The following is a 15,680-nucleotide window of genomic DNA, read 5'->3' on the forward strand; positions in this document are numbered from 1 at the left end:
GGTCTATTGTGCTTTAGGGAGAATTTTTTAAATGAATGATGAAATTAATACTATTTTCCTACTTTCCAAATTGTTTTGATTCATCTTCTAAAGTTTGCTTTTTCACTATTTAAGTGGTCTCTTATAAGTCAAATTTAGACTGGTAAATATATCGCCGTGAAACTGCCCCAAGTAAATCCTCTACCATGGTTGACAAAGACACACACTTATTGATTAGTGATAAATTAAGCTGCATCTCTGATTCACCTTGGAATTCAAAGCCACTCACTAATGGCCAAAGTGTGGTGGCCATACTTAGAAGAGAACTGATGTTGGTGCCATAGGGAGACAACTTTGGAATGGAAATTGGGAGAAGGATATAGCAATGAGTATTTTTTTTTTAAAAATGTGGAGATTCATATACATACAATTAACATATAATCCTCCCTCTAGCATTAACATAAAGCATAGAACCATCTTTTCCCCTTATGCCATTTCATTGGTCCCCCAAGTTGCCCTTTTGTGACTGCTCCTGATGTACAACCCACAATCATTTCACCTATATAAAAAGTTGGGCAGGAAGGGGAGGCAAGAAACATGACATGATTTATCCCAGAACCTGAATCCTCTTAGGGAAGAACCTGCCTCCTGTCAATCTTTCAAATACTTCCCCTCACCCCCAGTACTCTCAAGAGTGGTGTAAATATAGGAGAACAAAATTAGTAATACTGTATCTTATCTTTGTAACAACATAATAAAAATTTCCCACATTCACAACCGTGTTGCACTTCCTCACATCTTACTTATCCTACATACTCAAAATCCTTATTTCTTACATTCAAACTATAAAGCATTTCTTTTAAAACATTGTCCTCATTACTGTTGTTAATGTTTTAACTCATAAAATGATACATGAATGAAATTGAAATGAACTGATTTTTAATTTTTTTAAAAGTGCTTTAAAACCATCTTATTCATCCACTAAAATTTCAACCAGTAAGATAATACTGAAAATATATCGAATGCTGTTGACTCTGTTACTTAAAACATTTGAAGAGACCATGCATTCAATTCCAACTTTTTCTTTAGCAAACCCTAAAAATAATTTGAGAATATTTTCAATTGTAATGTGAAAAATTTTTTAACTAAAAATTAATTTTCTGAATGCAAAGAAGCTTCCTATCTCCTAAATGAGACCTTTAAACATTGTTTTGTAGTTTGATAGTTAAACCCTAAGTTACCAATAATAAAAAATAAACAAAAAGAAAATGAAGAACAGAAAAGATATTAACATTTTTAAAAAATATATAAAGTTGGTATATCCAGAAACCAGTTGCAATTTTGGACAAGTCCTATGGAAAGTTGGGTTTCTTACTAAAGAAACCCCTAGATATTTTAGTCACAAAATAAAATTCTCTTATCAAAAAGTAGTTTTGAGATAGAAATCTATACACGGCCTTTACAACTGACGGAACTGCCCAGCATAGTTTCAGTAAGGTAGAGAATTATTTTATCTAGAAAACACAACTTCAAGAATGTGTGCAAGTACCGCAAATCAGCATAGATAGGAGCTGAGCCTAGTTACTCCAAGTCCCCAGTTCTCTAGCACTTCCCCCAATCAGAAATCCACCTCTTCAGCCCTGGGGTGTCCAAGGCTCAATGCAATTCACCACCATGAGTTGACGTTAGCACCCTACACCTTGTGTAAGAAGACTGGGGAAGGGGAAAGCCCAAGAACAAATGGGTTTGCTTTGTTAAACCCATTTTTTTTTCCCTTGTAAACTCTTTATAGGTAATTGGGTCCCAGGAGAAACAGGTGGAGATTATATAAGCCTTGAGTTTCTCAGGAACTGGATAAGAACTCCATAGACAAAAGTGTACTGACAGAGTGTCTGCACCATCATCATTCTTTGTTGCCTCAGCATGTCTAGCACTCGTGGGATGTCCAGCATCTAAGGAAAGAAAAATGTGAAATCAGAAAAGGCACACTAGGCATGATGAGAATTTAGAAGAGGAAAAAATATGAATAGCGAAGAATCAGAAAAAGGAGAGCCAAAGATGCCCACATCTGGCTAGCTTTAATCACCATACCATGTATTCAAAATGGTTTTTTTAACCATATTCTAGGTTTTGCCAAAGAATCCAAAAAACCGTAATTTTTTTATACCTCAAATGGAGCCAAAGGAACTGAGTTCTCACCTTCAAAAACTAAGTACTTTATTGGTTGTATCAAAGATGAAAAACAACATGAAAATGGGTCACAGTGCATGTAATGAGAATCCATAGGACCAATGATTTCTAAAAGTAGTAATACCCATCAGGGGCTCAAGGATCCTGTGGCTTCTACCATAATGACATCTCTCACTTCCATCACCCTGGTACAGGTAGGTCCTCAATGCCTCATGCATGTGTAGACTATACCCTACTGATTGGTCTGCCTGCCTCCAGTCTATCCTCCACTCAGCTGTCAAAGTGAGCTTCCAAAAGCACAAGTCTGAGCATGTCACTCTACCACCCACCCACCCCCATTTAATAAATTACAATGGCTCCCTATTGCCACCAAGATCAAATATAAAGATTATATATTTGGCTTTTAAAATCCTTCATAAAATGATCCCATTCTACCTTTCCAGTCTTCTTAAACCTTATACAACCACCCCAAATACTCTGCTATCCAGTGACACAGCCTCCTGTGCTGCCCATCACACCCAGTCTCCTAACTCCAAGCATCTTCATGTTCTCCATGCCAGAATTCATGCCTCATCTTCATCTCCTGCTTCTCTGGTTTCCTTCAGCTAAAACCTCACCTTCAAGAAGCCTTTCCTGGTTCTCCTTAATGCCACTGCCCTTCCTCTGATGATTTATCTCCAGTCCATTCTATATAGAGCTTCTGTGCATATAGCTGATGGAATGCTTTCTTCTCCATCAGACCATAAGCTCCTTCTGGTCAGGACTGGTTTTTGCTTTTCTTTGTACCCCTAGTGATAAGCACAGTGCCTGATACATAGTAGGTACTTAATAAATTCTAGTTGATGGACTGATGGATGGGAAGTTAGGGTTGGTAGCCTCAAAGGTCCTTTCCAAGTCTTGAGATTTTCTGTTTCTCTAGGTCCTGGAGAAGAGGACAAAATATTCTTCTCCCTCCCTTCTTTGTGAAGATAGAGTACTGTCAATGTGGAATATTATATATACTGTCAGATTTGAATGATGTGTAGATTGTTTTTTCTGAACTGCCTTTTTTTCTTTTTTAAAAAAACTATTTTAAGAATTCATTAGCTAAGGGAAAAGGGAGAAACGTACTGTGAAAAAAAGTGATATAAAAATAAAAGATATCAATAATATCATTTTTGAAAAGATTCTGTGCTTCCTATTCTTTAGCTATTTAATTAGACAAATCTACCTATGGGGATTAAAACAAATAAATACAGCATGAAAGTAAGTCTTGGAAGTAGGAAAAAAACTAGAAATACTTTCTCATAGTAAAGATAAAAAGTCAAGATTAAAGCAAAAAGAAAATACAACCAAGTGATTTCACAGAATTTATGTCATCCCTGGCCCAACTCACTAAGAAGAATATGTATCTTGTTAATTTATTATCAAAGGGAATTTGTGCACAATAGACAAAGCCTCTGGACTCAGAATCTCAAAGTTCTAGGGACAAATCCTGCCATATACACTTACTAGTCACTAGTCACTTAACTGCTCTGTGCCTCAGTTTCTTCACTTGGAAATTAGGGGCTGTCCTTCTAAAGTCCTTTCCAATTTTAAATCTAGAGTCCTAGTATCTCAAGTCCCCATATTTAGCAAGAAAAGTCTCAACACATAAATAGAAACCTCATTGTGCTCCAAACAGGCGATCATGATCTCCGACAAAATGACCACTCCAGTTCTCCCTACACCAGCACTGCAATGGACCAGCAAGGGAGGGTTGGGGCCTTTAGGTTCCGTTGTGCTGTTTGTATGACGACGAACTGACTGGATCTCCTCCAGGTATGCTGTCAAAGTCAATAAGAGAAAGAACCAGAAAGAAAGAGATAGAGAGACAGAGAAAGACAAGAACAGAGAGATACAGAGAAACAGGAAGGGGAAGACAGACAGAGAGAGAGAGAGACAGAGAGAGTCAGTGATAAGCTCTATATAATTCTTATGAAATCACTTCATTTGTCATTCATTAGGAGGCAGTAAGGTAGAGTGGAAAGTGTGCTAGATTTAGAAGAGCTGGTTTCAAATCCTGTTTTGTGTGTGCCCTCAACAATCACTTGGTCCATACAAGGTTCCATTTCCTCATTTGCAAAATGAGGCATTTGGACTAGGTCACCTCTAAGTTTCCTTCTAGCTCTAAATCTATGAAAATGGGTACTTGCCACACAAGACTACATCTTTATTTGCTGTCCTATCTACCTTTCCAATAGCACTTGAGAGCCTTATTTTAAAAGTCAAACTATTCTGGATGTTACCATGTTGTGATTCTAATGAATACCTGTGAAGGCATATCATTCTTTCTCTCCATAGCCTTCAAGCATGAGGCTGATGTCACTTACACAAAAATCCCTTTAAATCTTCTGGACAACCATGCTCAGGCCAGTCAGTATACTGAAGATGCCAGATGGTTCTTTCTTGTCCAGTGAGAAGATGTTTGATCTTCAAGCCAGTTGTAGCATAGCAACCAGAGTCAGTGCGGAATCGAGTTGTGATCTTAAATCTTCCATATGTCACAGTGTTGTGCCTTGAACCAAGCCGTGGCCAATACCTAAAGCTCTTCTCTCGTCCACCCTCCTTTAAAAAAAGTTGGAAAAAAGTAATTTTTAAAAAAATTATGCATTATAGACACACTATATTTGCCAGTGGTATGATTAGATTACTGTCCCCCACAATTTCCCTGTATTTCCTCCTTAATAGCATAGCTCCACAAAAAAGCAGGCTTCTCCTATGAATAAGGAATCAAGTTAAAATAACTAGTACTCACTTCTTCTGCTGTTGCCATTGCTATGATAGCAATTCCTTGTTCCCATACCATCTGCCAAAAATCCTGACATGTATTTTGCAAAGGTCCTTGGGTGGCAATATAATCCCATTCAGTGCCACCAACAGAGACCTAAAGGTGGGAAAGTTCAAAAGAAAATCTTAAATCAAGGTCTTAGGGACTTCTGAAACAAAAACCAACCAGCTCATACTCCTGAGAAAAGTGATCTATGAAATCTAGGATATAGCATATCTTGAACAGAGTATCTGCTTGAACATTTATTGGATTGAGTTGATAATCATTCCAATGAAATATAAAATTTTAAATTTCTAATTTAAAAATGAACATATCCAAACCCCACATATTGGTTAGAATATTCTCACATTTGAAGTAAGCAGAACAAGAACATTGTATACAGTAACCACAATGTTGTCATGATAATCAGCTGTGAAAGACTTAACTCCTCTGATCAAAACAAAGATCCACAACAACTCCAAAGGACTCATGATGAAAAATGCTCTCCACCTCCACAGAGAGAAGTGATAAACTCTAAGTACAGATTAAAGTATATTTTTTCACTCTTTTCTTTTTGCTTCCCCCTCCCCCACACAATATAGCTAACGTGGAAATATGTTTTGAATTACTTCATATGTATAATGGACATTGTATTTCTTGCCTTCTCAGTAGGTGGGGAAAGGGGTCAAGGGAGGGAGAAGATTTGGAACTAATAGTAAAAATGTTTTTTAAAAGCATATTTGGAAAAGCACATTTAGAAAAGTTTTTCATGCCCACAATAGTGGAGTTTTCATTACAATAAAAACAAATCTTTACAATTTCCTTTCCAAAATACATGCCCGCAAGGAAGGCAACGCAAGAATGATTATGCTCATTTTATGGCTGAAGAGACAGAGATTCAGAGAGGTCAAAATGATTTACCAAAAGTTATATAAGCCAAAGTTATATAAACCCAGATATCCTAGGTCCAAATCTAATAATCTCTACTATGCTGCCCCTGCAATCTCATAATCACTAGTATTTGACAGTATTTTATAGCTTACAAAGTACTTCATACATTATCAAATGAGAAAATGTATGATTATGCTTTGTAAACTCAGAGCACAAATGTCAATTATGATTTCATTTTCATTTTTTCAATTTCTATGATAAACTTCATAAAATAGGTAATACAACTATTATTATCTTAATTTTACAGATAAGGAAACTTATGCTTAGGAAGATAAAGTGCTTTGCTGAGTCAACATCCCTACTGATGAATTGTTAACCTGTGTTGATTACGTACTTACTATGAGCCAGGCACTGTGCTAAAGACAGTACTGGGGATGCAAAGAAAAAAAGATAAAAACAGTCTCTAATAAAAGATACAGTTGGGATCTAAGCCCCTTTGTTTAAGGAAAATTAAACTGGTGGTTCATCAGTATACGTATACTGTAGATGACAACAACCAAGAGCTCGAACGAGCTGGGTTCAAAACTTCCTGAAAAGATAGGGAGCTCTAATTTTCAACTTGGAAAATAAGCATTTTCACTGATACCAAGCTGCGTGCATGCATACATACATACACACACACACACACATTTTTTAATATAGTATTCTTGCAGTAATGTTGAATTGACTACAAATTGTGGACAAGTGTTGACAGTGTTTAGGGATCTTATAAAATGTGCCTTAGAATTCCTGTACTTTCTTTATCCTCTATCAACATCTGTATATATGCCAGTTATCTTCAGTTAGTGTTTTTTTGGTTTCCACTCATAATGAGCACTACAAGGTTTCACACTAAGTATTCCACAAAATTACATTTCCTGTTATCATTGGGTACACAATGAAACTAACTCCATCAACTCCTTTATTAGCCTCTCCAAGGGAAACTTCTAAGTTTTCCACTCATTTGTCTTTTGATTTCATTTATAGTGAAAATATTCAAGACACATGGTTCTCTTCAGTGCTCCAATAATATGCTAACTCATTTGTTTCTGGACAGGTTGTTGTGTTCGTCCTTTGTTTTCAAAGAGGAGAGATGATGACATGAGCTGCACTTGATTTTGAACATACCCTGTGAGTAAACTGAGCTGCCTAAATGGGGACCCAGCTAGCTGGGTAACTCAGCTCATCCTCTCTCAACTTAGCCCTCTCCTTTTCCTTCTCCTCTCCAAAAGAAGGTAAATTTTGATGGCTGCCCAGTTAACTTGGGGTGCTTTGGCTAGATTCCTTTGCTCTCCTCTCCTTTCTCCTCTCCTCTCTTGTCCTCTTCTTTCCTCTCCTCTCCTTTCCTTTCCTTTCTTCTTTCTTATCTCCCCTAAAACCTTAAACCCCATGAACTCTGAAGCCCATGGATTGAACAAGGAAGGGTCCCTGCCCAACCTCCACTCAATGGCTGTTTTTGGACCCTCCTAGCTTAGAGTGAATGTCAATAGTGACAGTTTCCCTTCCAAACAACAACCCTGACTGTCCCAGCATGATTTCTCTATTTTTTCTTTTCCATTAAAGGAGTCATCCCCTGACTACTTTTTTTAAGAGGCCTATTCACTAAATGGGCATTACCTCACTTTAAGTGAGGACCCTTGAAAAGGCCTTAGGCTAAAAGGCCAAGGTCTACCATTGCATCCTGGGCCATCTCCAGCCATCCTGATGAAAATCTGGTCACTGGATCCAGATGACTCAGGAGGAGAAAGTGAGGTTGGTAACCTTGCACAGCCTTCCCTCACTCAAAAAACAAAGTCAAGTGTTGTTGGACAATAGTTAAGGAAAGTACCAACAGTCTAAACTATGTGATTCCTAATATCCTTTCCCCTCATTTTTTATCTACACCACTATCATCACTTCCAAGGTAGAGAGGATTACATTAGGTAGAACCATTTTATATTTTTTCTTTGTTTCATAGGTCACTAACGGCAAACATGTATCACTTAATGGCCAACCTAATTGTAAAGAACCTCATCATTTTAAGATAAATTAGTTATTATACAGCAAACATTGTCTATTTCTGGAGCTCACTATGTAGCTCTTCCAGGATAGTAGAACCTACCAGAGTTAGAATTCTAGTGAAATAGTATTTGAGAACCCGGAGTCAATTCCAAGCCCCCATGAAGAATGGAATTGAATTTTTGTGGATAAAAATGTCAACTTCCATTAATGAAACAGTATAAATAAAAGAATGCATTATGAAACAGACATTAAAAAATCCTCCCATAAATTCGTTTTTATTCAGTGCCCAAAAGGAATTCTTGCCTGAAAATAGTGGCCTCAAATACTGTGTCAATATGAGCCAAGAGTAGGAGGAGAAAGAGGAAAGAGAAGATCTGGTTTTGTTCACCCACTCACTATGAGTCATCTTTTTTTTTCCTCCATTTTAATGATTCTGACACTACTATGGCTGGGTGGCATAACACTGTTGTCTCCAGTTAGTAGGTAGCACTGCTTCTTCAAAGAGCCAAATGATGTTCTGAAATGATTATGGGCAGCATGTGAAGGCATGCCTTCACAGAACAGTCTGTACCTTCTGAGAGAATTGCTTCCATGATCACCAAGATTGACTCTGAGGTACCCTTGTCCAAATACATGAAATGAACTACACTTGGGATAAAGGTTTTAGTTACTAAGAGCATAGAAACATGGATTAAAAGACCAAGATTTTACTCTTGGATATGGGGCAAATGTCTTCTAAGCATCCCCTGAGTTCACAGTACTTACCTGAGAAACAAACTAATTTACCACATATCAAATAGACATAAAGTATTTTCTCAAACAAGATTTGATTTTGGTTTAAGGGTTTATTCATTTGTAAATCAGAGCTCATAATAATATCAATTTGCCTTAGAAGGATACTTTTAATACTAAAAAATTAATACTTATATTTTGAGACTTTTGGCTGAATACCTACTAGTCATGTGGCCACTGACAAATCATTTAAATACTCTATTTCTCAATTTTCTCCTTTGTATAATGAAGATAATAATACACTACACTTATTTTTATTGGCTTTTGTGAGGAATGCATTTTGCAAATTTTAGCAGGCTGTATAAAAACATGTTATTATAAATGTCACATTACCAGAAAGATGTAGTAGATAAAGACAGTGGACAGTTGTTCTCAAAACTAGGAAAACCTAGATTCAAGTGTCAGCTCTGAAATACACTGGCTAAGTAACTTGGAACAAGTCACTTAAAATTCTCATTGCCCTGGGAAACTCTCTAAGACATTACATTCTAATTGCATAAAAAGTGCACACATGCATTGGTAGAGAAGTTTCCTCAGTCAGGAATTTCCTATACCAATTAAATGCCAGGTCTAGTCTCTATCCCTTATCTCTATAATCTTACCATCATTTATAAGAATCTATTTACCATCAGTTTTCATCTCACCTTAATATGTGATGCATTGATATAACCAGTATTGTTTTCTTTGGTTGGGACCAGTTCTACTCTGGTATCATCATAGGGAAGCACATCTTGGAATCTGTTTCTCTCTGCATTGTCAGGGAGTCTTGCTATTGCGCACTCTCCATCTATCCGTCGTTTTTTCAGAATGCGTTCATATTCTGTGAATACCATTCCCTGTTCTAACCGCTGCTCCAGAATTTTACACTGAAAAAAAAAAAGATTACACTGCATAATATGAAAGTGTTAACCTTTAATGATTCCAGTCTCAAATTTTTATTTAAAAGGAATTAACAGGAAAATGTATAGTTTTCAGTTGGTTTTTCCTTGGGCTTATGCCCATATACCTAGCATTATTGTAATATAAAAATGATTCTAGATAAAATGCAAGGAAAAATGTACAACAGAACTTTGAGGGAAATGAAGAACATGACATACAAAATAAGGCTGGATAAACTGGAGATGTTTAACTTGGGAAAAGCTTAGGAGAACTACAATTGTAATCTCTGGTTCTTTACATAGGGTTGACATGGAAAGAAGGGCTTATGTTCAGCTTAAACCTAAGAGTGGAGTTAGCATCAACAGGTAGGAGGAACAAGGTGGTAAATTTCGGCTCAACATAACAGAAAATTTTGTAAGAGCTATCCCAAAATGGAATTAGCTGCCTCAACTGTCTCCTTTGCAAGCAGATTTAGAGTGACCAATTTTTTTTAAAGAAAAAGTCATAAAAACAGTAAGTAATTTTATTAAAGAGAATGATAATAACCTATGGGATGCAGCAAAAGCAGTAATCAGAGGAAAACTTTTATTTCTAAATGTTTATATCAATAAAATAGAGAAAGAGGAGACCAATGAGTTGGGTATGCAATTTTGAAAAAAAACAAATTAAAAATCCACAATTAAACACCAAATTTGAAATCCTAAAAATTAAAGGTAAAGTCAGTAAAAATTGCATGGAAGAAAATCATTGAACTAATATATAAAACTAGGAGCTGATTTTATGGGAAAAAACCCAATAAAACAGATAAACCACTAGTTAATATGGTTTTTTTTAAGAGAGGGTGATAGAGAAAAACACCAAATCACTAGTATCAAAAGTGAAAAGGGTGACCACCAATGAAGATGGAATTAAAATAACTATGAGGAGTTATTTTGCCCAATTATATGTCAATAAATTTAACAATTTAAGTGAAATGGAGGAATATTTACAAAAATATGAACTGCCTAGATTAGCAGGAGGAAATAGAATACCTAAATAAACTTATCTTAGAAAAAAGAAATTGAACAGGCCATAAATGAGCTTTCCAATAAAAATGCATCAGGGCCAAATGGATTTACAAGTGAATTCTACCAAATATTTAAAGGACAACTAATTCCAATATTAAATAAATAATAAGCAAAGAAGGAATCCCAACAAATTCTTTTATAAAACATATATGGTTCTGATACCTAAACTCGGAAGAGCAAAAACAGAGAAAGAAAATTATAGACCAATTTCACTGATGAATACAGATACAAAAATCCTAAATAAAATATTAGGTAGGACACTACAACAATATAACACAAAGATTATACATTGTGACCAAGTGGGACCTATACCAGGAATGTAGGAATGGAGTAACATAAGGAAAATTATTTAAATAATTGATTACATATAAACAACAAAAGTAACAAAAATCATATGACTATATCAATAGATGCAGAAAAGGTTTTTGACAAAATACAAAACTCATTCCTATTAAAAAATACTTGAAAGCATAGGTATAAATGAATTTTTCCTAAGCCATCAACAAGAATTATTTGTAATGGGGACAAGCTAGAAGTCTTCCCAGTAAGCTCAAGAATGAAACAAAGATACCCATTATCACTAATATTATTCAATATTGTATGAGAAAGGCTAGCAATAAGAAAAGGAAAAGAAATTGAAGGAATCCAAATGGGCAATGGGGCAATAAAACTATCTCTTTTTGTGGATGATATGAGGATATGCTTAGAAAATCCTAGAGATTCAACTAGGTGAAACAATTAATAATTTTAGTGAAATGGCAGGATATAAAAGAAACCCACATAAATCATTAACATTTTTATATGTCATCACAAAACCCTGCAAGAAGAGATAGTAAGAGATAAACCATTTAAAATAACTATAGACAATATAAAATATCTGGGAATACACCTGCAAAGGCAAACCCAGGAATGACATAAACTTAATTATAAAACACTTTTTATACAAAAAAGTCACACTTAAATAACTGGAGAAATATTAGTTGTTCATGGGTGGGCAGAGCCAATATAATAAAAATGAGGATTCTACCTAAACTAATCTACTCAATTACCAAAAAAATATTTTATTGAGTGAGGAAAAATAATTTTAAAAATTCACTTGGAAGAACAAAAGGTCAAGAATATTAAAGGAATTAATAGCAAAGATTCAAAATAAAACAATAAATTTCCATTTCAAGAAAGCATATAATAAATATTACACATTGTTTTCAAAGCTTCCCAGCTTTTCTTTGTTTCCTTCTTGGTTTTCTTTTGTTCTCTGCTGTGTACTTTTTAACTTTATTTTTTCCTTCCCTCCCTCCCCCAAAAACTACAATTAAGAATGGATATACATAGGTAGACAGAGCAGTAGACAGACAGATATAGATATATGTGTATACACACATATTCATATACCTATAAAACATAAACATATATACACATATATACTTATACACATATATGTAAGACCATACTAGGCTTATTTCCTCCTACCATCTGTTTCTTTGAAGGTAGATAGCATCTTCCTTCATTAATCCAAGTCTTTTCATGGTTTTCTAAATCAACCAGCTCATCATTTCCTATGTCACAGAAATACTCCAACCTAATCACATCACCTATCTGAGAAACTGTCTATGAAAGTTTTTTCCCCAATTTTCTACATTCCTTCAATTCTTGGCTACATATGGTTTTTTTTTAATATACAAAAAAATCTTAATTTAAAATAATCAAAATTATTTCTTTTTACATTTCAACAATACTCTCACCTCATAATTTCGTTTAAGGTCTAATACTACTGAATCTACTTCCTTTACATCTTTTTTCCCTGGTTTCTTTGACTTTTGTTCCTCTGAATAAACTCTGTTATTTTTTCTAACTCAGTAAAATAATGTTTAGTAATTTAATTGGGATGACAGTGGATAAATAGATTAGTTAGGTAAAATTTTCATCTTAAAATTATATTGGCTTTACTTAATCATGAATTACAAATATAATTTTAATAATTTACATCTGAGTTTATTTGTTTAAAGTGTTTTATGTTTATGTTCATATCGTTCCTGTGTCTGTTTTGGCAGGTATATGTCAAGTATTTTATAACATCTAGATATTTTAAATAGTTGAAAACAATGCTGAATAATATTGCTGAACACATAGTATAGTTTCTCTATATTTCACTTTTGATTAAATCTATTTTAATTTTAACTTTGTCTGAGACCATGATTACTATCTGCTTTCTTTACATACTAAATTCTACTCCTACCCTTTATTTTATCTTTGTGTGTATCTCTCATTTTTATAAAGTTTACTGAAAGCAACATATTGTTGAGTTCAAATTTTAAAACTGCTATTCATTTCCATTTTATGGGTAAATTCTTCCCATTCACATTCTAAGTTACAATTACCTGTGTACTTTCCTCCTTCCTATTTTTCCTTCCTTCTCACCCTACTTACCCTATCCCTCCTCACTCCTTTGCTTTACTTCTACCTGTTACCTTGCCTATTCAGAGTCACTTCCTTATTTTCTCTCCCTCTCCTTATCATCTTTTTTTTCTTAATTTAGAAGACTTTTATATCCTTCTAGATATACACTGTTCCCTCTTTAATCCATTCCTGATGAGAGTAAGGTTCTAGCACTACCCACTCTCCCCCCCATTAGCTTCTTCTGTATGAATTTTTCCTTTTATACCTCACTTGTATGAGATAATTACTCCTTTTTTAAATCTCTCCCCACACAGTTTTATTTCTTAGAATCATGCTTATCATGCTCAGTCCATGCCTTTCTTTCAAACTATTTCTATAATGATGACAATCATAAGAATACTGCTAATATTTTCATATACATGAAGTAAATAATTTGACCTTATTGAGTCCCTTGTAATTGATCTTTAATGATTAGCCTATATTTCTTCTGGATATATATATCAAATTTTCCCTTAAGTTCTAGGTTTTATGTCACAAAAACCTGAAGGTCTTTGAATCTGTCGAATGTCCTTTTTTAAAAAAATTCAGGATTATATTTAACTTTGCTAGGTAAATTGCCCTTGATCATAACCCCAGCTCTTCTGCTCTGTGGAATATAGCATCCCAAGACCTATAGTCTTTCAATATGGTAGCTGCTAGGTCTTATGTGATCCTTCTTGTATGCAGCTCCATGATATTAAAATTGTTTTTTTTCTTATTGATTCCAATACTTCTTCCTTAACCTGGGAGCTTTGCAACTTGGCTATAATATTCCTGTAAATTTTTCTCCTGGGATCTCTTTCAGGTGGTGATCAGTGGGGTTTTTTTTTTTTACTTTGCCTTCTTGTTCCGGAACTTCAGGGCAATTTTTCTTGATAATACCAAGACTTTTTTCAATAGTAATTTTCAGGAAGTCCAACTATTCTTATATTATTTCTCCTTGATCTGTTCTCCAGATCATTTGTTTTTCTGATAAGATGCTTCACTTTCTCTTCAATTTTTTTCATTCTTTTGATTTTGTTTTATGATTTCTTGGTGTCTTAGAATGTCATTGACTTCCCCTTGCCCAATTCTAGTTTTCAAGGAATTATTCTTCCTTAAGTTTTTTATTCTCTATTTCTAGTTGATTGACTTTCTTTTCATTTTTTTTTTATTTTCTTGTATTGCTTTTTTTTTCTAATTTTTCCTCAATCAAACCACTTGGTATTGGCTAAGAAACAGAGAGGTAGACAAGTGGAATAGACTTGGCACTCAAGATGCAGTAGGCAAGGAATATAGCAACCTTCTGTTTGATAAACCCAAGGAACCCAGCTTCTGGGATAAGAACTCATTGTCTGACAAAAATTGCTGGGAAAACTGGATAACAGTGTGGCGGAAATTAGGCATAGACCCATACCTGACACCGTACACAAGAATAAAGTCCAAATGGGTACATGATTTAGGTATAAAGATTGATACCATGAATAAACTGGAGAAGCAAGGAATAGTGTATTTATCAGATCTATGGAGAAGGGAAGAATTCTTTACTAAAGAAGAGATAGAATGCATTATGAAATGCAAAATGGATAACTTTGAGTACATTAAACTGAGAAGTTTTTGCACAACCAAACCCAATGCAACCAAAATCCGGAGGGATGTAGTAAATTGGGAAAAAATTTTTACAGCTAAGCTCGGGGATAAAGGCCTCATTTCTAGAATATATAGAGAACTGACCCAAATGTATAATCATACAAGTCATTCCCCAATTGATAAATGGTCAAAGGATATGAACAGGCAATTTTCAGAGGAAGAAATTAAAGCTATCTATAATCATATGAAAAAATGCTCTAATTTTTCCTCAATCTCTCTTATTTGATTTTTAAAGTCCTTTTTAAGTTCTTCCAAGAACTCTTTTTGTGCTTGGGACCATTTGACATTTCTCATTGAAAAAGAAGTGGCTTTTTTAGCTCCATTATCTTCCTCTGAATATGAACCCAGGTCTCCTTTATCCCCATAGTAACCATCTATGGTTGGGTTCTTTCTCCTTTGCTTACTTATTCTTATTTATTTATTGTTTTATTTTGTTTTTAAGCAGCTATTAGTGTAGAAAAGTTTGTAGTCCCAAGGTATGGGGAATGATGCTCCTCAGGTCCTTATTGTTATTTTATGAGCTCTGTCTTGGGAACCAATCTTGGGCTCTCCTCTCCTAAGTCATAACTAGGACTGCCAACCACATTGTTCTGTAAATGATCTTCCTCCTTGTGGTCCCTCCGGTGGCTGCAAACTACAGCTGTCCCCTCTGCCACAGACCTGAAACCAAGAACTCTGCTCTCCTGCAAATGCCCAAAGCCAGCAGGGTCCCTGCCCCTCACTACTGTACTCTCCATGCAGCCATAGCCCAGGCCAGGTCTGGTCAGCATAGCTGTGCTTGACATCCCTCGACGGTGAAAGGTTCTTTAATCTTCTCCTACTCATCCCTCAGCCCCACTGTCTGTGAGAGGAAATGTTCTAAGGCGGAGGTTGCCTCTCAGCCCAGCTTGTTGTTTGTTGATTCTGCAGTACTTTTTCTTCACTTAGGCCAAACCTCCCCGTACCCCACTCTTGCCCCACCCAAGTCAGGTGTTTCCTTGGGTCTTCTC

At 35.3% G+C, this 15,680-nt stretch overlaps 1 protein-coding gene across 1 annotated transcript in view; it reads right to left on the bottom strand.

The window, feature by feature from the left end:
• Positions 1-1,654: 1,654 nt before the first annotated feature.
• The window catches only part of PTPN21 (protein tyrosine phosphatase non-receptor type 21), a 108,832-nt gene continuing 94,806 nt past the window's right edge, over positions 1,655-15,680 (bottom strand). The window contains exons 15-19 of the mRNA XM_072622928.1: positions 9,325-9,546; positions 4,946-5,074; positions 4,521-4,755; positions 3,814-3,974; positions 1,655-1,931 (exon numbers count right to left, since the gene is read on the bottom strand). Coding sequence (XP_072479029.1) covers positions 1,803-1,931; positions 3,814-3,974; positions 4,521-4,755; positions 4,946-5,074; positions 9,325-9,546 — 876 coding nt within the window. The 3' untranslated portion in view covers positions 1,655-1,802. The remainder of the gene's footprint in view (positions 1,932-3,813; positions 3,975-4,520; positions 4,756-4,945; positions 5,075-9,324; positions 9,547-15,680) is intronic.

This window comes from Notamacropus eugenii, chromosome 7 (genome assembly GCF_028372415.1).
Source record: "Notamacropus eugenii isolate mMacEug1 chromosome 7, mMacEug1.pri_v2, whole genome shotgun sequence".
Lineage (NCBI taxonomy): Eukaryota > Metazoa > Chordata > Mammalia > Diprotodontia > Macropodidae > Notamacropus > Notamacropus eugenii.